Below are 23,330 nucleotides of genomic sequence, written 5' to 3'. Positions count from 1 at the left end.
AAAAAGACCATACCAATCCAAGTAGGATTGTTGAACTTTTATGCCGATACTAAAGGATTTGAACCTAGTGTAAGACTCAAAGTTGCGATGCTTGACATGTTAAGTCGTAGGACACTTTGTACTGTACTGCCAGTCAAGTACCGAAGGTTGGCCATCATTCTGGCTCCCCTAACCCTAAGAATGAAGGTAAATCATACCTGGGAATGACACTTGCCGTTTACATAAAAATCTAGTCCTTTTTTCTCTTATGATATGGCAACTTGCTGTAGTCTTGGCTGCCAATGGGTAAGTGCAATATTACTGCATTTTGTCCTACAGATTTATGGGACAGAATTCACTTTAATTGGACCCTAATACAAGGGCCTGTTATGAATTTATTCTTGTTTAATCAGGAAATCTTATAAACATAGATTTTTGATATTTTAATACTGATTTTGAAATTTTTTCTGTCTCCCAAACATAAATTTTTCTTCTATTTGCTTTTCTTTTTATGTTTTTGGTTTTTCTTTTGATAACTGACTCATATACCCCATAACTCAATGATGTATTCTGAGCTGATCTGGGTGTTGGTCAACCACCCTCTTCAGGGGGGATTCTATTTTTATAAAAATCCAAGTTTTAAAATTTTGTTTGAGAAAATCTTTCAGAAAAAGAAGTCTGCTAATGCTTGGAATCCAGAAATTGAACTATTTGGAGAAAGATGCCTGCAGAACCCTACATTGAATCAAGATGATCCAAATTGAACTTTGGGGTACAATTGTTTGAACTTGAAGGGATCGAAAACAATTATTTGAACTGTAAACTCTTATTGGCCTTTTGTCGATGAGCCTAGCAAAACATTGGTTTTGTTCTACTTACCTCTTACTATTGTAGTTAGATTTTAGAGGTACAAGATGATTATGTCAAATGATCAACTGGGGAGACTAGTCTCCCAAATGATCACAGTGGGGATTGTGATAATTAGATTAAGTCTATGCTGTCCATCTTTAGATTTAATCACAAAAGGTGAGAACACATCCAATTTTGGGAGGTCCATAATCCACGTGTGCTAGAGTGGGTGACAAATCAGAATCAACTGACTGCCCCCTCCCTAGGAAGTCCTAAAAGAAGCATCTGTTGTGATTGGACACACAAACTAGGAGGGAGGCACAGGAAGTGATGCATAAGTGACCCCTTTAAAAAGAGAGAGTTGAGTGAGTCAGAGTCTTCTGCTAGAGAAGAAGCTCTTCTGGTTCGTGGAGGAGTGCTGGCTGGGACCCTGAAACCTTGGTGAGACCTTTCTTAACACATAAGGTAAAATCATCTTTGTAATAGGGTAGAGCAGTAGGTCATGGAAGTGAAAAAATGGAAGTATCATGCATATTGAAGTCCCTTAGTATTAGGGTAAGAATTGGGGAAGAGAGAAAAATTATAGGCCAGGCACTGAACTCACTGAAGAAATAAAACATCCTAGAGGTCTTTAGGCAACAATTACCATGATTTTGACTGGGTGTAAGATGAGGATTCCTGAAGGGAAAACAAACAAACAAACAAACCAAAAAAAAAAAAAACCATGGAAGTGTGAGTGGGAAGCAAGGAGTATTCTAATACCCTCTCTCCTACAGGAAGCTGAGGAAAATAAGTAAAAGTGTAGCCAGTACTATAAAATGGCCAGGAAAGTTTTGTCATAAGAAGGGAGTCTGATCTTAGGGCAGGCAAAAGGTAAAGAAGTTGGAAAGGAAAAGATTTAAGACAAAAGCAAGTTTGCTATCTATAGAGCAAGTATTTCAAAGGACACAATGGAAAGACTTTGTAGAATTCAGTTGAAATTTTAGGGTTGGTGAGTTGAGGGATGGGGAATAAAGAATCAGGTAGTGAGGAAAAGAGAGGCTTTCAATGATGATCTACAAAGGTTCAGAATAACTGGGACAAGTAAGGTATAACAAGGTATGAATGATGTTAGTAATGAAATGAGAAGTATTTCTCCTCTTCCCAGTGGTTACTGGAGATGAAGGACAAGACATGTACAGCCCAGGATGAAGGGAGCTGCTAAAAGGCATGTGGTCCTGATTCTCCACTCTTCTCATTTCCAGAAGATGGAGATCAGGCAGAATATGGTATTAGTAGGGGATGGAAGCTTCCTCTCTGTGGCTGGAAATGGAAAATATACCCATACTACTTTTCCTCATTTCTTTCCTCTGGATGCTGGTATAAAAGATGGAAGTAGCTCCTGTGACTTTGACCAGGCCCGTCTCCTTCTCAGCTTCTGTTGTATTAACTATATCTCATGTATGGAAGGCATTCCCTCCTCACTTTGGTCCCTAAGTATCCTTTGCAATATCATGGCACAGCTCAGTCAATGCCTTAAACACAGTTATTCCTGAATCTTCCATGTAGATATAAACTCTCCTTCCTCTAATTACTTTGTATATAAAACATCTCTAATCCTAACTATTACAATGTAAGTGCTGTGAAAGCTGGGCTTATCTCATTTTTGTCTCTAGATCCTCGATGATTTGCTTAGGTTTTTTTTCCCCACACACACAAACAATGCTTAATAAATGCTTATTTGTGGATTTTCCAGTTGAAGTTATATTATCTTATATCTATATGAAGATATAGATTTCTAGCTTGAATACCTTTTAATCCATGTGCATATTACTTTCCACAGTTATAATATAGAAAGAAGATGCATATGAAATCAGAACTAAGCTAAGAGAGCAGGTCATGCAAAGAAGTAATAAGGGATGATGGCATATAGGAAGGTTATCAGTGGTAAACAAAACCAAATAGAAATATGTAGAACCACAGGAAGGGAATAAAAGATAGCAGACATAAAGGCGAACTAAATATGTTTAGCCCCTAAATTCACAGATTTCAGTAACAGAAAATAGATACAATTAATAAGAAGTAATACTAAAGAACTTTCCATTTCTATATTAGTTTTTAACTTTTTATTTTAACTGTATCTCAATAGATTGGCTATCTCACACCTTTATCTGATAAAGGCAGTATATTAGAAAAAAGATGACATTCCAGAGCCTAAGAAATGTTATAGTTAGTGTAATATAATGGTTTTACTCACAGAATTAGTTCCAAGCATTTGTAGTTGTGGTTCTCCTGACTCCAGCAGCTTTGCTACCATATGCAGAAAACTTTCTACAAATGGTTTGATGCTTTGAGAATGGCAAGCCATTAGCAACTGGTCCAATGCCTCCATAGCAATTAAAACATTCCTAAATATAGAAAAGGGAACATAACAATGTTATTTTAATCTTCAGTTAAATCTCATGAAAGGTTATGTTATTCATAATAAAACTTTTTTAAATGGACAAACAATAGAAAGAGATAACACAATTTCCCCTCTCCATTCACAATTTAGGTGAAGTTATCCGATAAACATGAACTTAAAGCTTTCAAACAGGACTAAAAGTCATTAAAGAGACTATAAGCTAAATCTAGTACAAAGTTATCATTAAAAAGGGATCTGAGAAAGGTTAATGTAGATACTAGTCCTAGTACCACTCACCAGCAGTCTGAATCTGAAGATAATTCCATCCTGAGATCCACTTTCTAAATGGTATCTACCATTAACATCCATTCTAAATGGTATCTACCATTAACAATTATTTCATGAATGGACCAGGACTTCATTCCCCTATCTATTCTCCAGATTATCCTAATTCTCCTCTTGCCAGCATCCCTTAGGCTCAATTCTCTCCCCTATCCAGCTCTCATTTGCATATGAATTCCTAGAAAGTAGAAACTATCTTTCTTACTTATCTTTGTATCCCTAAGTATTTTACTCTGTGCCTGGCCAACAGTAAGTACTTAATAAATGCTCTATCTATACAAGGGGATGTTTAAACAATCTTGATTCTAAGAGGTGGAAGAAAGGAGGAAGAACACCAACCACAGGGGATAGTCAGTGCAAAGACCCAATAAGAATAGGCAATGAAAGGCCATGAATAAGTAACAGAAAGCAGGCCAGTAGATGTGGACCATGAGTATTTGAAAGGAATAATGCCAGAAAATTAAGATAGGAAGAGACAATGTTGTAAAGAATGTTAAAGCTAATTTATTTTTAATAGAGACAAAAGGGAGACCAGAGTTTCACTAAAGGATGGAAGGGAGTCCCATGGTAAGTACTATATTTTAGGAAAATAACTGTCAATGTGTGGAGTATAGATTAGAGTGAGTGAGTGAGTATGTGGTGTGTGTGTGTGTGTGTGGTGTGTGTGGTGTGTGTGGTGTGTGTGTGTGTGGAGGGGCGAGACTTGAGGCAAGGAGACCAATTAGGAGGATAATGGAATAGTGCAAGAGAGATTAAAAGGGTTGAAATAGAGTTGGCTTTGTGACTAGAAAAATAGAACATTTTCAGAATAGATGCTGTAGGGAGAGTAACTACAAGATTTTGCAACTAAATAAACATATGGAGTTAATGAAAATGAGAATTCAAAAACAGAAGCAAAGGTCTATATACCAAAATATTTGACAGCAGCATTCTTTGTATGATGATAAAGTGGGTCCTAATTAACCGGAGCATGGCTAAAACAATTACAGTAAATAAATGTAATTCAATAATAATATTGTTTAGTCATTTCAATTGTGTCCAACTTCATGACCCTACCTACTTGAGGTTTTCTTGGCAAAGATACTCGAGTGGTTTGCCATTTCCTTCTCTAGCTCTTTTTAAAGATGATGAACTGAATCAAATGATTAAGTAATTTTTCCCCGGGTCATACAGCTACTAAGTGTCTGAGGCTATATTTGAATTCAGAAATATGAGTCTTCTGACTTCAAGCCTGCCACCTCCTAACTGTCCAATATTACCATGTAGTAAAATTGAAGACAAGAGAAATTCTTTGGAACCTGTACAGGCAGGGCTATCTGAACTAATGCACTAATAAGGAAAACTAAGGGAACAATATATACAATGAACATAGCAGTATGGATGAAAATATCACTAAAAGGGAACCAAACATGAAGTAATGGAAAAACTAGAGACTGGAGAAAATATAATGAAATATCTACTCCTGGTAGATAACAGAAAGTCTGAAGAACTCTAGACAATGGTTTACAATACTCTAAAGGAGGTAGCAACAAAAAACATTCCAAAGAAAAAGATGAGCAGGAAAGCAAAATAGCCATCTAATGAGGCTTTAAAAGTAGCTGAGGAAAGAGGAAAGAAAAAGGTAAAGGGGTGAAAGATATATCCAAAAGAATGCAGAATTCCTGAGAGCAGCAGAGAGACATAAGGTTTTTTAAACAGGCACTGCAAAGAAATAGAAGAAAACAATAGAATGGGAAAAAAAACCAAGGAATCTCCTTCAAGAAATTAAATATCAAGGAAATCATTCATGTAAAAATGGGCATGATAAAAGAAAAAAATTGTAGGGACTTAATAAAAGAGAAGAAATTGAGAATAAGTTGCAAAAATAGAGAAAAACTATAAAATAAAGATTTTAACATCACCAATAACCATGCTGGTGTGGTTACTGATCTAGAGCCAGACATTCTGGAGAAGGAAGTTAAATGGCTTTTAGAAAGAAAGCATTACTAACAATAAGGCTAGTAGAGGTGATGAAATTCCACCAGAACAATTTAAATTCCTAAAAGATGATGCTATTAAAGTCCTATACTCAATATGCCAATAAATCTGAAAAACTCAACAGTGTCCTGAACTAGAAAAGATAAGTTTACATAAAAGAGCAATGCCACGAAAGTTAAATTACCTAACTATTGCACTTATTTCACATGCCAGCAAGGCTATGCTTGAGATTCTGTAAGCAAGGCTTTAGCAATATGTGAACTGAGAATTATGAGAAGAGCAAGCTGGCTTTCAAAGAGTCAGAAGGACTAGAAATCAAATCACCAACATTTATTGGATTATGGAGAAAGCAAAGGAGTCCTAAAATAACATCTACATCTACCTCATTGACTACAATAAAACCTCTGACTGTGTGGATTGCAACAAAATGTGGCAAGTCTTCAAAGAGATAGAAGTACCAGATTATTTTACTTGTCTCCTGAAGAAACTGCATGCAGGTTGAGACAGCCCTCTAATGCCAGAAAGTGAAGAAGAATTAAGAAGCCTCTTGATGAGGGTGAAAAAGGAGAACATAAAAGTTGGTCTGAATTAAAACATAAACAAAAACTAAGATTATGGCAAATGTTCTCATCACTTCCTGGCAAACAGAGGGAGAATAATTGGTAGTGTCATATAATATAAATATTATATTTACATATAGTATATTACACACATATATAATTAATGTATTATATTAAAAGAATATAAAATCATATTCTTGAGCTTAAAGATTTCTGCAGTCAAGGACTAACTATAAAATTAAAAGACATTAACTCAGTGGAAAGCCATGACAAATCTGGAGAGCATATAAAAAAGCAGAGAAATTACCTTGATGACTAAGGTCTGTATAATCAAAGCTATGATTTTTCAAATGCCAATATGTGGTGCTGAGAGCTGGACTGTAAGGAAAGCTGAGTGTCGCAGAATCAACAGTTTCAAATTATATTGCTGGAGAAGACTTGAGAGTTCGTTAAGAAGATCAAAGAAGTCAATAATTCATGAAATTAATTCAGACTGTTGATAAGAAGCTAAATGCTTAAATACTGAAGCTGAAATACTTTGGCCTCATAATAAGATAAAACTCACTGAAAAAGACCCTGATGTTGGGAAACATTGAAGGCAAAAGGAGAAATAAAAGGCAGGCAATGAGATAGATACAGTGGAAACTACAAGCATGAGCTTGGCCAGAGTTTGGGATATAGTAGAGGATAGAAGGACCTGCAATGCTATGGTCCCTGGGGTCCTGAACATAAAAACAAGCAATTTGTATAAAGGCTTTCAGTGTTAAAAAAAAGTTAAAGTATGCTTCCAAGAAGACTAAAATACCACATATATTGAATGAAATATTCAAAGAAAATAAAATCTTAAGTACTCAATTTAGAAATTTAGCCAAGGCACATAAAAGAAAGATTAATTCCCAAGTATAAGGAAAGAACTATGAAAACAATAGTAAGAATAAACATTTACCTTTTTTTAATTTTTTTAATTTTTTTAATTTTTAAAATTTTTCCCATGGTTATATGATTCCTGTTTTCTCACTCCCCTCTCCAGAAGTTGACAAGTAATTTCACAGGGTTATACATATATATTATATTATATAGTTTTCATATTTCATATGGAAACATTTCCACCATTTCCATAGTATTCATTTTTGTAAAAGAGCAGTCCTTTAAAACCAAAACCCCAAATTACACACCCATATAAACAAGATGAATCACGTTTTCACCTTGATTTCTAGTTCCGTAGTTCTTTCTCTTGATGCGGATAGCATTCTTTATTCATAAGTCCCTCAGAACTATCATGGATCACTACATTGCTATGAGTAGTAAAGTCAATTACAATTGATTGTCCCACAATGTTGCAGTCTCTTTGTATAATATTCTCCTGGTACTACTTATTTTACTGTACATCAGTTCATGTAGGTCTTTCCAGTTCTTATAGAAGTCCATTATTTCATCATTCCTTATAGCACAATCATATTCCATCACCTTCATATATCACAATTTGTTCAAACATTCCCCTAATTGAGGGACATGCTCTCAGTATCCAATTTTTTCCTACAACAAAGAGCCCAGCTATAAATATTTTTGTTTAAACAGGTCCTTGCTCCGTTTTTCTTTTTTAATCTCTTTGAGATATAAACCCAGAAGTGGTATAGCTGGATCAAAGGCATGCATTCTTTTGAAGTCTTTTGGACATGATTCCAAACTGCCCTCTTGAATGGTCAGATCAATTCATGACTCCATGACTAATGCATTAGTATCCCAATTTTGCCACATTTCCTCCAACATTATTATTTCCTTTTCCTGTCATATTGGCTACTTTGCTAGATATGAAGTGGTACCTCAGAGTTGTCTATCTATCTCAGTTTTGTTTCTTATAGACAACATATGGTAGGATCTGGTTTTTAATCCATTCTGCTTTTTGTTTGTATTTTATGAATGAGTTCATACCATTCACATTCATAGTTATGATTACCATCTGTGTATTCCCCTCCATTTTGACATCCTTCTTTAATCCTGACCTTTCTTCTTTCATTCTTTCCCTCCCCTCCAGTGTTTTGCTTTTAGTCAAGTCTCCCCACCTTTCCCCTCCCTTATATTATTCCCCTTACCAACACCTCCCTTCTTATTCCCCTCTTACTATATAGCCCCCCCAACCTCTCCCTCCATTGTCTTACTCCCCTCCTCACCCCTACATTTCTTATTCCCCTTCTACTTCTCTATAGGGTAAGACACAATTCTATACCCCCAATGAGTCTGGCTGTTCTTTACTCTTTAAGCCAATTCCGATGAGAGTACAGTTTAAGTATTACCTGTCACCAACCTCTTCCAACCTTCCATTATATTGGTTTTCTCTCCCTATCTCCTAACCCCTTCCCCCTCAGCAATTAAGTGATATATTTTATTCCATTTTATTTCTTTTCCCATTTCTCTTTGTATTATCCTCCTTTTCACCCCTAGTTTTGTTTTCTTGACAAAGCATCCTAAACAGCTTACTACCACACCCTCTATGTATTCTTCTAACTACCATAATGATAACAAGTTTTAAGAGTTGCAGATATCATCTTTCCATATAGACATATAAGCCATTTGACCTTATTGAAGCCCTTAAATTTTTTCTCTTTCTAATTTAGTTTTTGATACTTTTCTTGGATTTTGAATTTGGGCCTTGAATTTTCTGTTTTAAGTCTGGTCTTTTCTTCAGGAATGCTTAGAAAGCTTCTATTTAATTAAATGACCATATCTTCCCCTATAAGAATATAGTCTGTTTTGCTGGATAATAAATTTTTGGTTGCAAACCCAGTTCCCTTCCAGAATATCATATTCCAAGCCTTGTAGTCCTTCAATGTGAAGGCTGCCAGGTCCTGTGTGATCCTGACTAGGGCTCCATGATATCTGAATTATTGCTTTCTAGGTATTTGTATTATTTTCTCCTTGGTCTGGGAGCTCTTGAATTTGGCTATAAAGTTCCTTAGAGCTGTCATTTGGGGAGGTGATTTGTAGATTCTTTCAATCTCTAATTTACCCTCTTGTTCAAGGATACCAGGGCAGTTTTCTTGGATAATTTTCTTAAGTATGATGTCGAGGCTTTTTTTTTTTGGTCTTTATTTTCTGGGTAGTTCAATAATTCTTAAATTATCTCTCCTGGATCTATTTTCAAGGTCTATTGTTTTTTCAATGAGGTATTTCATATTTTCTTTAATTTTTTTGATTTTGCTTTATTGTTTCTTAATGTCTCGTGAAGTCATTAGCTTGTAATTGCCCAGTTCTAATTTTTAAAGACTAAATTTCTTCCATGATCTTTTGATCCTCCTTATCCTTTTGGTCCATTCTTCTTTTCAAGCCATTCTTTTCATCTTTTAACTTTTTGCCTCATTTTCCAGTTGGTCAATTCTGGCTTTTAAGCCACTATTTTTTGTTTTAATTCATGTGCCTCTGTTTCCAGATGACCTATTTTGTTTTTTAAGCTATTGTTTTCATTTTCCCATTTTTCTTCAAGCTGTCTTATTTGATTTTTGAATTCTTTTCTGAGCTCTTCCAGAGCCTCAGTCTAATTTACTAGATTTTTTTTAGGTTTTGCTTAAATTTCCTTGGATCCTGTCATTCTATGTTGGTCCTGTTCTTTGTTCTTTATCTCCACAGAAGCTTTCAATCCTTATTTCCTTCTTTTTCTTCTGTTTACTCATATTATTTTTTCCCCTCCCTTTGGAATGTAAACTCATTCCTCTGTTTGCTTACTGGACCTGGATGTTTGAGCTACTTTTTCCCCCAAAGGGAATCTTCAGTGTTTTCTCTCCTCTGCTTTATATACTAGACAAGTTGAACTTATCTGCTGAGCTAATATGCCCTGAGGCCAAATCTTCACCAGCCACCTTGGAGGAAGAGAGTGCCCAACCAGATGATTCCCCCCAACAATTTCCTAACTGCCAGCCATAGTCAGAGGCCTGAACCTCACATGGTGGAGTTGAGGTGCACCATCGAGACTGCCACCTTTGCCCCAGAATCCCACGATGAGTCAAGAGTGCTACTGCAGGTCTCAGTACAGTAGGTGAGGAAGGGGGAATGTGGCTACTCCAGTCTTATTCCCGGTCTTTCCCTTTATACCAGTGATTCCCAAAGTAGGTGCCACTGCCCCCTGGTGGATGCTGCAGCAATCGGGGGGGGGGGGGGGGGGGAAGAGCAGTGATGGCCACAGGTGCATTTATCTTTCTTATTAACTGCTATTAAAATTTTTTAAAAATTGATTTCCAGGGGGCCAAGTAATATTTTTTCTGGAAAGGGGGAGGTAGGCCAAAAAAGTTTGGGAACCACTGCTTTATACCATGAAAACTGACTCTCTGCCTACTTTTCAAGTTATGTTCACCAGGAAAGTCCTATGACCTCATCTTGTTATTAGGTTTGGATTTCTGTCTATTTTGAAGTGCTTTTTAAAGATTGGTATAGAAGGATAGTCAGAGAGGTTTCAAGTTTGTTTTTTTTTTAAACCCTTGTACTTCGGTGTATTGTCTTATAAATGGAAGATTGGTAAGGGTGGGCAATGGGGGTCAAATGACTTGCCCAAGGTCACACAGCTGGGAAGTGGCTGAGGCCGGGTTTGAACTTAGGACCTCCTGTCTCTAGGCCTGACTCTCACTCCACTGAGCTACCCAGCTGCCCCGAGGTTTCAAGTTTTGCTGCTCTTAAGCCTCCACCTTGACTCTGCCCCCTCAACTTTTAATCTGAATATGAGTGATATATGCTAATTTTAAAGTAAGATTTCTTTTTCATTTTTTTCAAAATCACTAGATGACAAACTATTTCCAAATTTAAACTACAGATAGGTCTATAACTGGGGCAAAATTAACCCACCTGTATCAATCTTTAATCTCTCTGAACCTGTTTCCTTAACTGTTAAATGAGGAGACTGGTCCTTCTAGATTTATAACTGCATAACACATGCCTACCAGGGAAAATTGAATAATTACACAAATATTAATATCTGTCAATGTTGTAATACATTTTATAGATGTCTGGTATACTAGTCAAATTTATAAAAACAGGAGCCAGTAATAATCAAAATTGCTATGCTTTATTCCCTTTTCTTTCATTATTCCTGACAAGCTAGAAGATTTAGACAAATCAGACTTTAGAAAAGTCCTGTACTACACCGCCCCATTCTATTGTTCTATTATCATTATACATTTATCTCCTACAGCCTAGATAAATTTGTCTTTCTTGTTGCTCTTCACATATAATATTCTCATTCCATGCATTTACACTGACTTTCTCAAATACTTTAGCATGTGCTCCTTTCACCTCCTATAACCCTCTCCCTCCACACCACCAGTCCCTTCAAGATAACTAAAGCAATGCCTTCTATACCAGGGTTTCTTATCCTAGAATTTATGGGTTCCATGAATTTGGAGGGGGGAAAAAAATTACATCCTTATTTTCTCTAACTCAATTTGGCATGTCTTTTTAATTATAAATGTAGGAAACAAACTGTTACAACATTGGCAGTATTCATGATTTTGTCACCAATGGAAACTGTAGATACTACATCACACAGCAGCTGTTGCATATATATCCTTTAGGGACAATGAGAGGTATACAAAAGTGGAATGATTTCCTCTCCATCAGAAATTTCAAAGCAAAGAGCTAATGAGCACTTTTAAAATGTTATTTTAGAAGTGATTTTTTTCAAGTACACAAGGATCTTTTTCAAGCTCAGATGCCACCTTCTAGAGCAACACCCTCCTAATCCACTCAAGGTAATATTGTTTATTCTTGAAATTATCAGGTGTATTTTTTGCTCCTGTTGTTTTTTCTTTTAATAAAAACTCCTACCTTCTTTCTCAGAATCAATACTGTATATTGGTTCCAAGGCAAAAAGGAGAGGTAAGGGCTAGGCAATGGAGGTTAAATGACTTGCCTACAGTCATACAGCTAAGAAATGTCTAAAGCCACACACGAACTCAATACCTCTCATCTCTATGGGTGGCTCTCAATCCACTAAGACACCTAGCTGTCCACTCTAGGTATACTTTGAATAAATTTCATATATGATAATTTGTACATGTTATATCCCAAAAACAGAATATAAGCTCCCTGAAAACAAAGTAAGTTATGTTTTTCTCTTTGAATCCAGAACCTAATATGATGCTTAGATGCTGAGCAAATATCTAGTGTATCTGTGATGTGCTAGACTCAGAATAAAGTTATACTCAAAATAAAGATACTCCAAAACTTCTTCCATCTATAACCAATTAATGATAACATAATTCAGCAATTTTTAAAAATAAAAGGGGTAAAATTCTTTGCACCAAGAAAAAGAATAGGAAAAGATTCATGCCTAGATGCTGAGACTGATTATCTTACCCAGTCCGGTGTCTGACAACATCTCTGGTCAGTTTGTCAGCCAAGTAAGTTCCAATTCGATCTAGTTTCTCTGGGGCAGATACAGCATAAAACGTCAGTTTCTCCATATCACCTTTAACAAGACCATCCTAAATAGAAGACAAAAAGTTATCTAAATAAATATTTTTAAAATTAGACATGTTATTTCAGGTAATTTTAAGTCTCATTTACTTTAAATGCCAAAACCCAAGACTGAGGTCAACTCACACCAAAAGGATTAATTATTATTGCCTTAATGTCAGTTCCAGTATAGTCATCTATCTAAGTGCTTTAAACTAATGGGGCACGAGTTCAATCCCAGCAATGTTACTTACTACTTCTTTGACAAGTCACTTTAACCTCTTTGGCCCCAGTTTTCTCATCTAATAAAAATAAAGGAGCTAGACTAGAAAGATCTCTTAGATTTCTTTTAGCACTAACTAGATCAATAACCCTTTGGAGATTAAAAAGAGTCAATTATCATTTAGAGGCAAATAGGTGTCTCAGAGGGTAGAGAGCCAGGCCTAGAGACAGAAAGTCCTGGGCTCAAATCTGGCCTCAGACACTTCCTAGGTGTGTGACCATGGGCAAATCACCTAACCACAGTTGCCTGGACCTTACCATTATTCTGCCTTAGAACTGATACTTAGTATTAATTCTAACATAGAAGGTAAGGATTTTTTTAAAAAATCATTTATCATTTATGAGGTATCTTTTATGCCAGGCACTGTGCTAAAGCAAAGGAGATAAAAAGAAAGCCAATAACTGGAACTTGCCCTCAAGGAGTTTACAGTCTATAGTAACTTACTAAACAGAAAAAAAAATCAAATTATAATTTAAAAATATATATCATTTTTATTTATATTTATAACATATATTTTATAATATAATTTATAAATTAATTTCTTTGGGGATTAAGAAGCATTCTCTTTCTATAAAGACTTGATGAATAAACAGTTATTAAAAGGATAGAAAAACAGAATTTCTGTTTCTAAAAATAATACCTTTTTTATTTTTACCTTTTTGATGTAAAGTACACTAGAAAATTACAAGTTACAGAGCTGGCACTCAAACCTAGGTCTCCAATTATGTAGATATTTTTAATATCCGTTAAATTCTTTATTTCAATTTTTTTCTCTTTCTACTAAAAATCTAATAGAGCAACAAACTTTTTCTTAAACTACTGGCATTGATTTGTTAAGTTCTGGTTGTTACAGGTTTTAGTCTTTGCACATACAGAAAATTTCATTGAAATCTTTTTGTTCCAAAAAACTAATTTACTTTTTAAGTGATGGAGATTTCAAATGAACTTACAATAAAATCTTTTCTACTATAAATTAAAATTTCTCTGATATATCTATTATTTCACTTCCTAATTTAAACAATTCCACATTTTCCTATTCAGGATAGTAAAAATGTCTAAATTCCTTTTTCTTATCTTAGAGGCAGATAGATACCAGAGTGGATAAAAGGGTTGAGTTCAAATCCTACCTCAGACAGTTTTTACCAGTGTAATCCTAGATAAGTCTTTTACATTATCTTCCTTAGTAACCTCAATTGCAAAAAATGGTGATAATAGCACCTATTTTAAAGGGTTGTTGTGAAAAATCAAATGAGATGATATGTTTTCATTCAATGTACTTCGGATTTGTCTTGGATTAACCACTCTTTTTACATGCTACTTTAGGCAAAAGTCTGCTTACTGTCCATACAACTGACCCAATATTATCTAATTACTGCCTTGCTATGCCTTTGTTCATTCAATTTCTCTTTCATGGAATGCCCTAGCACCTTTCCCTCTTATCCACAAAAATCCTATACATCTTCCAAGACCCAACCCAAGACTTTCCTTCTCCAAGAAGCAACCCTAAACCACTCTGGCTACATTATTCTACTTTCTTCCTCCAAATTCATAGCACTGATTGTCAGTTGTCACTTGTACAATAATCTAGCATAAGAATCATACTTAAAAGGCAGCATAGTGTAAGTATAGTAGTAACTCTACAGAACTGAAGTCAAAAAAACCTGTGTTTGAATCCTACCTATGATGCAAGATATATAACCTTGTGTAAATTGCTTAATCTCTCAAGGTTCAAGTTTTCATCATCTATAAAATAATAACTGTAAAATAGTATTAATAATATTTATCTCCGTTTCTGTGAAGCTCAATTGATATAATAAATAGATAGCACTTTCTAAATCTGATATGTCGTAGCATGAGGTAGTAGATATATACTATTGAGTTCACAGGGCTTGAAATCTAACTCTGCCTTAGAGATAAATCACTTAAATTCTCACAGAGAGACAATAATACTTGCTCTACCTACCTTATAGAGCAGTGATGGCAAACTTTTTAAAGAGGGGGCCAAAGGAAAGGAAATGTTCATCTGTCAGTCTGTTTCTAAGGCAACTCTTTCAAAGTTTCATTGTACTGTATCCTACTCAATGTATTCGTCAGATTAGGAATAATGTCGCCCAACAGGATAGAACATTTCGGGGGCCACATCTGGCCTGCAGGCCGTGGTTTGCCCATCACTGTTATAGAACTATCTTGATAAAAGCACTTTATAAACAGCACTATATGATGTGCATTATAATTACACTAATTTAATAATTTATTAAGTGTATCACTAAAATACTTTGATTTTAATAATTCCAATGCATTTACTGAATTAACTTTTCATATTTTATTTTCCCCAAATAGACTATTTATTCCACACAAGTACCATGTCTTGTATTTCACATAGTATTTTGTAGCCTCAAAGATGCTCAATAAATATTTAGTTTTATATATCTGCATTTTCATAAATACAGTTGGCTTAAAATAAAACTAGTAATAAATAGAATCTCAAAGTTTAAGTCAAGCAAAATAATTCTATAGTTGTCATTATCATTAGAATAAAATAAATCAGGAAAGATATGAAGCACAGAGGATAGAGTGCTAGGTCTGGACCCCAGAAAATCTGGTTTCAAATCTGGCCTCAGTAACTTCTCCTCACTGTATGACCCTGAGCAAGTCACCATTTGCCTAGCTCTTGCCACTCTTCTGTCTTAGAACTGATACTAGGACAGAAGGTAAGGGTTTAAAAAAAAAAGATGAATGAAATAAATCCAGGAAATACTATTTGACTGATACTTCTAAAAACTTTAAAACTGGGCTAAACCAGATATTAAAGTATTCTCATTTAAACGATGATCAAATAAAACCAAGTGACTTATTTCTTAACTAAAAATCTCAAAAAAAAATATACTATTTTCTCACTGCAAAGCATTCAAAAGGAAAGAAACTTTTTACTAATATAAATTTAAGTACTACTATCTAAAATGGAAGTAGAACAGATAAAAGGGTATATACATATAGCCTACATAATAAAATAGATAAACTTTAGGAATAGTTGATACTGATTTCATTAATTTAGTTCAATAATTTACTTTAGTAAGCATTAGTCCTATGTTGGCTGGGCCTATCAGCTAAATTAAACCAACCTAGATAATTTCTTTTAAATTAAGTAACTTTTAGCAGTACCACCCAATTAATCATTCTAATTAGTCATTTAGTTCTAGAATAATTCTGAAGGAAAGGATAAACTTTATTAAATAAAAACATGTTAAATTAGAAATCATAGATGTTAATCTTCCTTTCTGAGGATCTCTGCTTAGCTCATGCAACCATTAAACCACCAGAATCCTGATAATCCTTACCAAAAAACTGTAAGGCTTTTGCCATATCAAGGCTGTCAGATATCTACAACATTTCATAGACTGGCAGCAAAATCCACATAAAACCAAGCTCTGGCATATTGCAAACTATGGTTATTGTGTAAAAATCAAATTTGTAAATCAACTTGTAGTTTGTTTTTCTTTTTGTGTTATAAAAATAACACTTTCCTAGTGTAATACTTTAAATTTTTCTGTTATTTTATGTCAATAATAGTCCCTATTGTAAGTCTCTGTCCCATCTCTATAAGTTCTTTTTCATTACAAAATCTTGGTTAAGTTCCTCTTTTTCACTATAAAATAAGCTCTGTAAATCATTTGTCTCTGACCAAAATGGGAGATCAGATGACCACCTGATTTTAACAGCTGGCTTTACATTAAATCAATTTTGCTTAGAAGCTTGTTTTTCCCTGGCTTTTCATCTCTAGGTAAAGAACATTAATTTAAAAAATAACTGGAACTCAGATCAGAATCCTTTAGTTTCTAGTATTTTCTAAGTGAAACAAAAAGCTTTCATGAACAGACACAAATGTTAAAATGGGTTATTTCAAGGAAACAACAAAAAAAAGTATTGACCCTACTCCAAATAAGGAGGTTTAAAGGTAAAACTACAGAAAGGAGACTGAAAGAACCCTGGGGAAAACAAACAGCTCTGGAGGGCAGAAAAGGGGCAGATGAAAAGAGCCTGGCAAATAGATCAGTAGCTGGAAGATCAAATTTACTTTTGGATCTTCAGGAAATATGTTATCCACCAGACGTTTGAAACGAGGACGTAAAGCACCACAGCAGCAGCATATTCCTGGAAGATAAAGGAAAGATAAACAATATTGATAACATTTTTTAAAGGAATATTACATTCTAAATTTTAAGGAAAATTTGCATGAAATCTGACATGCTCAAAAAAACTTTAAAGCCAACTTATGCAAAGTATTAACCTATATCTTCTCTCTCTTTTCTAGCCACACTAAAAAAAAGCCAACAATACTTGTTCTCCACTTCTTTTTTACTCACTTTCAATTCCTAAACCCTAGGTTAAGGGTTGAAAATTGGTTTCTGAACACATCATTTAAATGAAACTAGTCTTTCCAAAGTTGTTTTAATTCAGTCATTTTTCATTCAAATCCAACTCTTTGTGATCCCATTTGGGATTCTCTTGGCTCAGATACTGGAGTGGTTTGCCATTTCCTTCTCCAGTTCACTTTACAGATGAGGAAACAGGCATATTTGCCCAGTCATACAGCTAGTTAAGTGTCTAAAGGCTGGATTTAAATTGAGGATGATGAAGCTTCATGATTCAAGGCCCAGCACTATCCACTGTGCCACCTACTTGCCCTCTAAGGCTTATCAACCTTTACATTGCTAAATCCGTGGCTTGTACTTTTTAAATATTCCACAGGCTTTAATGACCTTTATGCAGCATTTGACATTGTTGATCATCCCTTCCTCTTAGCTACTTTCTCCTCCCTTGGTTTTATGAGTCAGATCATCTCTTACCTATGTACTTTCTGTCTGTCTTCTTTGTTGGATCATCATTCATGACCTGCCCATTATAGCAACCCCATCCAGCAGTCTGTCATAGTAGACTTCTTTTATCTTTCTATATCTTGTATTTAATAACTTCATCCAACTTCCATAGTTCAATTTTCCTCCTGTGCAAATGACTTTCAGATCTCTCTCTCTAGAATCATCATGCACCTTACTGAGTATTTCCAAATTCCAATGAACATATCAAAGATGAGGCAGCTAAAAAGCATAGTGGAGAGAGCCCTGGACTTGTAGTTGGAAAGACCCAAATCAAATTGTGCTTTAAACACCAACTAGATGAATAACTCGGGGCATATCACTTAAACTCCTAAGACTTAGTTTCCTCTTTAACAAAATGTCAATAATAATAACCCCTACCTCAAATGGTTGCTGTGAAGATCAACTGAATAATATATGTAAAGCATTTTGCAAATCTTAAAGTGTTACGTGTTAGCTAATATCTCAGAACTCAAAATTTCTTTCCTTTTTTTAATTTTAATTTTAAAATTTAAAAATTTTTTCCATGGTTACATGATTCATGTTCTTACTCCCCTCCCCAACTCCCTCCCCCCTGTAGCCAACATGCATTTCCATTGGTTTCTTCATGTGTCATTGATCAAGACCTATTTCCATATTATTGATAGTTGCTTTGGTGTGGTCATTTCGAGACTACATCCCAAATCATGTCTGCATAACCCATGTGTTCAAGCAGTTGTTTTTCTTCTGTGTTTCCACTTCTATAGTTCTTCCTCTGAATGTGGGTATCGTTCTTTTCCATAAATCCCTCAGAATTGTCTTGGGTCATTGCACTGCTGCTAGTACAGATGTCCATTACATTCGATTTTACCACAGTTATCAGTCTCTGTGTACAATGTTCTTCTGGCTCTGCTCCTTTCACTCTGCATCAATTCCTGAAGGTCTTTCCAGTTGACATTGAATTCCTCCAGTTTATTATTCCTTTCAGCACAATAGTATTCCATAAACAGCATATACCACAATTTGTCCAGCCATTCCCCAATTGATGGGCATACCCTCATTTTTCTAGTTTTTTGCTACCACAAAGAGCAGCTATAAATATTTGAGTACAAATCTTTTTCCCTATGATCTCTTTGAGGTACAAACCCAGCAATTGTATGGCTGGATCAAAGGGCAGGCAGTCTTTTAGTGCTCTTTGGGCATAGTTCCAAATTGCCATCCAGAATGCTTGGATCAATTCACAACTCCACCAGAAATGCATTAAAGTCCCAATTTTGACATATCCCCTCCAACATTCATTACTCTCCCCTGCTATCATTTTAGCCAATCTGCTAGGTGTGAGGTGACACCTCAGAGTTGTTTTGATTTGCATTTCTCTAATTATTAGAGATTTAGAACACTTATTCATGTGCTTATTGATACTTTTGATTTCTTTATCTGAAAATTGCCTATTCATGTCTCTTGCCCATCTATCAATTGGGGAATGGCTTGATTTTTTGTACAATTGATTTAGCTCCTTGCATATTTGAGTAATTAGACCTTTGTCAGTGGGTGTTTTTGGTTATAAAGATTTCATCCTAGTTTGTTGTTTCCCTTCTGATTTTGGTTGCATTGTTTTTGTTTGTACAAAAACTTTTTAATTTAATGTAATCAAAATTATTTATTTTACATTTTGTAATTTTTTCTAATTACTTTAGAAAAATTTTATTTTTTAATTTAAATTAATTAATTTAAATAAATTTAAAAATTATTTAAATTAATTAAAAATTAATTTTTTTCTTGCCTGGTTTTAAATTCTTTCCTTTCCCAGAGATCTGACAAGTATATTATTCTGTGTTCACCTAATTTACTTATAATTTCCTTCTATATATTCAAGTCATTCACCCATTCTGAATTTATCTTGGTGTAGGGTGTGAGATGCTGATCTAAACCTAATCTCTCCCATATTGTTTTCCAATTTTTCAAAATTTCTTAAGCAGAATTCATTATCTCTAATCCTCCACTTGCCCAAAGCTATCCTTTCTAACTTTTCTATTTCTCTCAAAGATCTTTCTATAAAAACTTCAATGTACTTAAAAAATATTTTTCCTCATTCCAATACTCAAACAATTATAAAGGACTCTCTGTTATACCTTTATAATGTTATGGATGAAAATCCTGGAGACTTTTTATCAGTGGTTCCCAAACTTTTTTGGCCTACTGTCCCCGTTCCAGAAAAAATATTACTTAGCCCCCTGGAAATTAATTTTTTTTAATTTTAATAGCAATTAATAGGAAAGATAAATGCACCTGTGGCTATGACCGCCTCCCCCAGATCACTGCAGCACCCACCAGGGGGCCCACTTTGGGAATCATTGCTTTATATTAAAATTATAAGCATTTATTAGTAAAATGAAAGAGAGAAATAAGATTTCTAGCCTTTCTAACTTAAAGTAAGGTAAGGTCCCACCCACAACACCACTTGCCAAAGATAGCTACAGAGATGAGCCCATGCCAGGACAGCTTGGAGAATGGGGGAGAGAGGGCTAGGACCAAAGGGACCCCAGGAGCTTTCTGCACTTGCTTTTCAAGCCTCATCTAAGCCCTTCCCCTGGATTCTTCAATTGGCTCACGGCCTCCATATGTCATATTTCCATGACTTCTGGACCTTTGGCAGGTCAAGAATCTGGCCTGGCCTGCTGGCAACACAGACACATGATTCTGTGACTCTTAGGGTGAGTCTTTCTGGAATTGGACTGGGTTGTAGGTCCCCCTGATATTTAATTCACACAATCACATTTCTTAAATTCATCCTATTATTTCCATATATGCAACCACCACCTTAAATCTTACTATCTCTAAATCTGGCCTATTATAATATAGGTCTGCCAGCTTACGGGGGTTTTTTTTTGGGGGGGGGGGGGTTGTTTTAAGGAGAAGGTCTGGTTTGGTTTTCTGTCTTCCCTTGTACCTTCAGTGCTTAATGCAGTATCTAGTACACAGATAGAACTCAGTAAGTGTTGATTTATTAGTCTAGCATTAACTGATAGATGTCAGGCTGAATTGCTAAAGCATAGTTCTAGCCAAGTCATTCTCCTGCTTAAGAAACTCCTGTCTCTTTTAACCTCAGGAATAAGGTACAAACATGTTTTTTTTGGCATTTAAACCCCTTTCAATATCTGGCTCTAGTTCACTTTTCAAAACATATATTTCTCCCCTTCACATATTCCATAATCCAACCAAACTGGACATTCTATCTCCTATTTCCATGTCACTATGCAGGATAAACAGTCATGCCTAGAATACACTCCCCCTCTGACTCTCTACCTTACTGAATTTCTAACTTTCTTTGGTGCTTAATTTAGAGCTACCTTCTACACAAGTTCTTTCTTTATTCTCCTGTCAATGGTCTAGCCTCACCAAAGGAAAAAAAAAATTACTTTAATTACTTTACAGGAAGTTTGGTTTGGTGGACAGAGAACTAGCAATGGAGTCAGGAAGACCTGAATTCTGACATAAGACTATAAAAGTCACTTAGGCTCTCAGTGCTCTAGGCAACTCTCTACAGTAATTCCACACTTGTCATAATTTGTTTATTCTATGTCAATAACTATATTAACTATTAGGAAAATGATTATTTTAGGTTTAAAAAAATGGAAGCCCATTTTGCCATTTTAAATTACAAATCAATTAGTCTCATAGAAAAGCTTAGGAGAGAGGAAAGGGGATATTTCAAAGCTCATTAAAGGCAATATACTCATTCTTTTTTTGGGTATCTTGTTAGGTACTTTATCAATCATATTGACTGACATATTAATCATCATGACTCAAATATTTTTCTCCTTGATTAATTCTGCCAAACACATTTTGAATCTTCAAATTCTGAGCCCAAAATACACCTTTAGATATAGTCTTCCAAAAAAAGTTGTTTTCCATTTTCAATAATTCAGTATATAAGTAATCAATAGATTCAAACACAAGAGGACTTTATTTTTTCAAAATGTTTACTCCTTTATTTCTTAAATAGAATCATAAAATCTTCATTGATTATTAATCAAAAATTTTCATTTCATCAAAAATTTATTTAAAAAATTTTAAGTAATAAAATTCTAAAATTCTCAAGACATTTATCCACAAACTTTTAGTAATTTCTTTCTCTAAGTCAATGATTATAACATCATAGTCTACTATCTCTCCTTATATCCTCTCCTTTAACACTGGGTAAAAGCTTAACTACAGGGAATAAAAATATCAGGAAAAGTAAAATATTCTGTCATCATTCCATACATACATAATACTGATCAAATAAAAGTAAAATAAAGGTATCATTTAGTTACACTTTCATGTCTACTTTTTTGTTCAGATAAACAGTAAATTTTTTGAACTCCATTTTCAAACTATCTACCTTGATATTACATTAAGTGAGCTAGAAAGCAGATACATTTCATTCCTAATTTGGGTCAGGAAACTATCTTTAGAAATTAATAAAAGTAGATTTATTTATATAGCCCTTAATGATCTACAAAACAGCACAAAATCCAGGTTCTCTGATGCCTCATTAATCTCTGAGGTACGTGGTACATTTATTAATAATGCCATTGTATAGATGAGAAAAAAGGCACAGAAACTAGTGGGATATTAGGGAACAGAAGGGAAGAAATAGCACAGGTTGAGAACTGAGTGATTAAAAAAGGTTCAAAAATGTTTGGGGAAAACAAGTAACAGGAGATTCATCTATGAACTGCAGCTATGGTAATTATAGGTCAGTAAAGGGAGTACCAAATGAAGGTTTTGTTTATCCTTATGTTTCCTAGAAAAAAGCAGGATAAACTAATACATGGTTGAAGTGGAAAGGGATATAAGTCAGTAAAAAAGTAAAGATTAAAGATGTCTAAGAGGTTAGGAGAAAATATAGAAGGAGTTCCAAAAAATACATGAATCGGTATAAAATACAAGTAGAAGTTTCAGCTTTAAAGAGTGGTTAGAACAGCTATTCCTCTTAATGTATAAATAGATACATGTATATGTTGTGTGTATATGCTACATGTACAATCTAAAATATTAGGTATACCCCTCTATGTATATGTATACACATGTGAATGTATGTATACAAACACACACGTCTGCTTACAATTGTACTAAGACTTTTAAGATAATATATATGTATTTATGTATGTATATATATGAACATAGAATGTATGTGTGCATATATATATATATATATAGTTTTTGTCACTATTATACAACTCATTTTAATCAATACTAACCAAACTTCCTCCCCTCCAAAAGATCTGAAAAACCAAAAGTTTTACAACAGAATAGAAATGTGAGTAATAGGTACTTAGCCAAAGTATTGGTTATATTCACCTCCTAAAAATTCCTTTCCTTTTAATTCCATTAATGTAAACCCCAAACACCAATCTCTAGTCTCAAACTTCCAATTACTTGCTAAATATCTTCCTATGGAAATTCTTATTTATGGCACCTCAAATTTTACATGTCCAAACTCAATTATCATCTTTCTCCCTACACTTCTCCTGAATTCCTTCTTTTGTAAATAGAAATATTTTTTCAGTCATCTACGCTTGAAAGCTTAAATTCCACTTATAGTTGACTTCCATTTCCCAAATGGCTAAATTGCCAATTCCTTATTTAGTCTTAAGAGGCAGGTCATATAGTGGAGAAAT

At 34.6% G+C, this 23,330-nt stretch overlaps 1 protein-coding gene across 1 annotated transcript in view; it reads right to left on the bottom strand.

Annotated features, from left to right (window-relative positions):
- Positions 1–23,330, bottom strand: part of EFR3A (EFR3 homolog A) — a 161,173-nt gene that overhangs the window by 97,655 nt on the left and 40,188 nt on the right. Inside the window, exons 2-4 of the mRNA XM_044684304.1 lie at positions 16,887–16,963; positions 12,430–12,557; positions 3,065–3,215 (exon numbers count right to left, since the gene is read on the bottom strand). Coding sequence (XP_044540239.1) covers positions 3,065–3,215; positions 12,430–12,557; positions 16,887–16,963 — 356 coding nt within the window. The remainder of the gene's footprint in view (positions 1–3,064; positions 3,216–12,429; positions 12,558–16,886; positions 16,964–23,330) is intronic.

Source organism: Gracilinanus agilis, chromosome 1, assembly GCF_016433145.1.
Source record: "Gracilinanus agilis isolate LMUSP501 chromosome 1, AgileGrace, whole genome shotgun sequence".
In the NCBI taxonomy this organism is placed as follows: domain Eukaryota; kingdom Metazoa; phylum Chordata; class Mammalia; order Didelphimorphia; family Didelphidae; genus Gracilinanus; species Gracilinanus agilis.
This window is presented reverse-complemented; position numbering and strand designations above follow the sequence as displayed.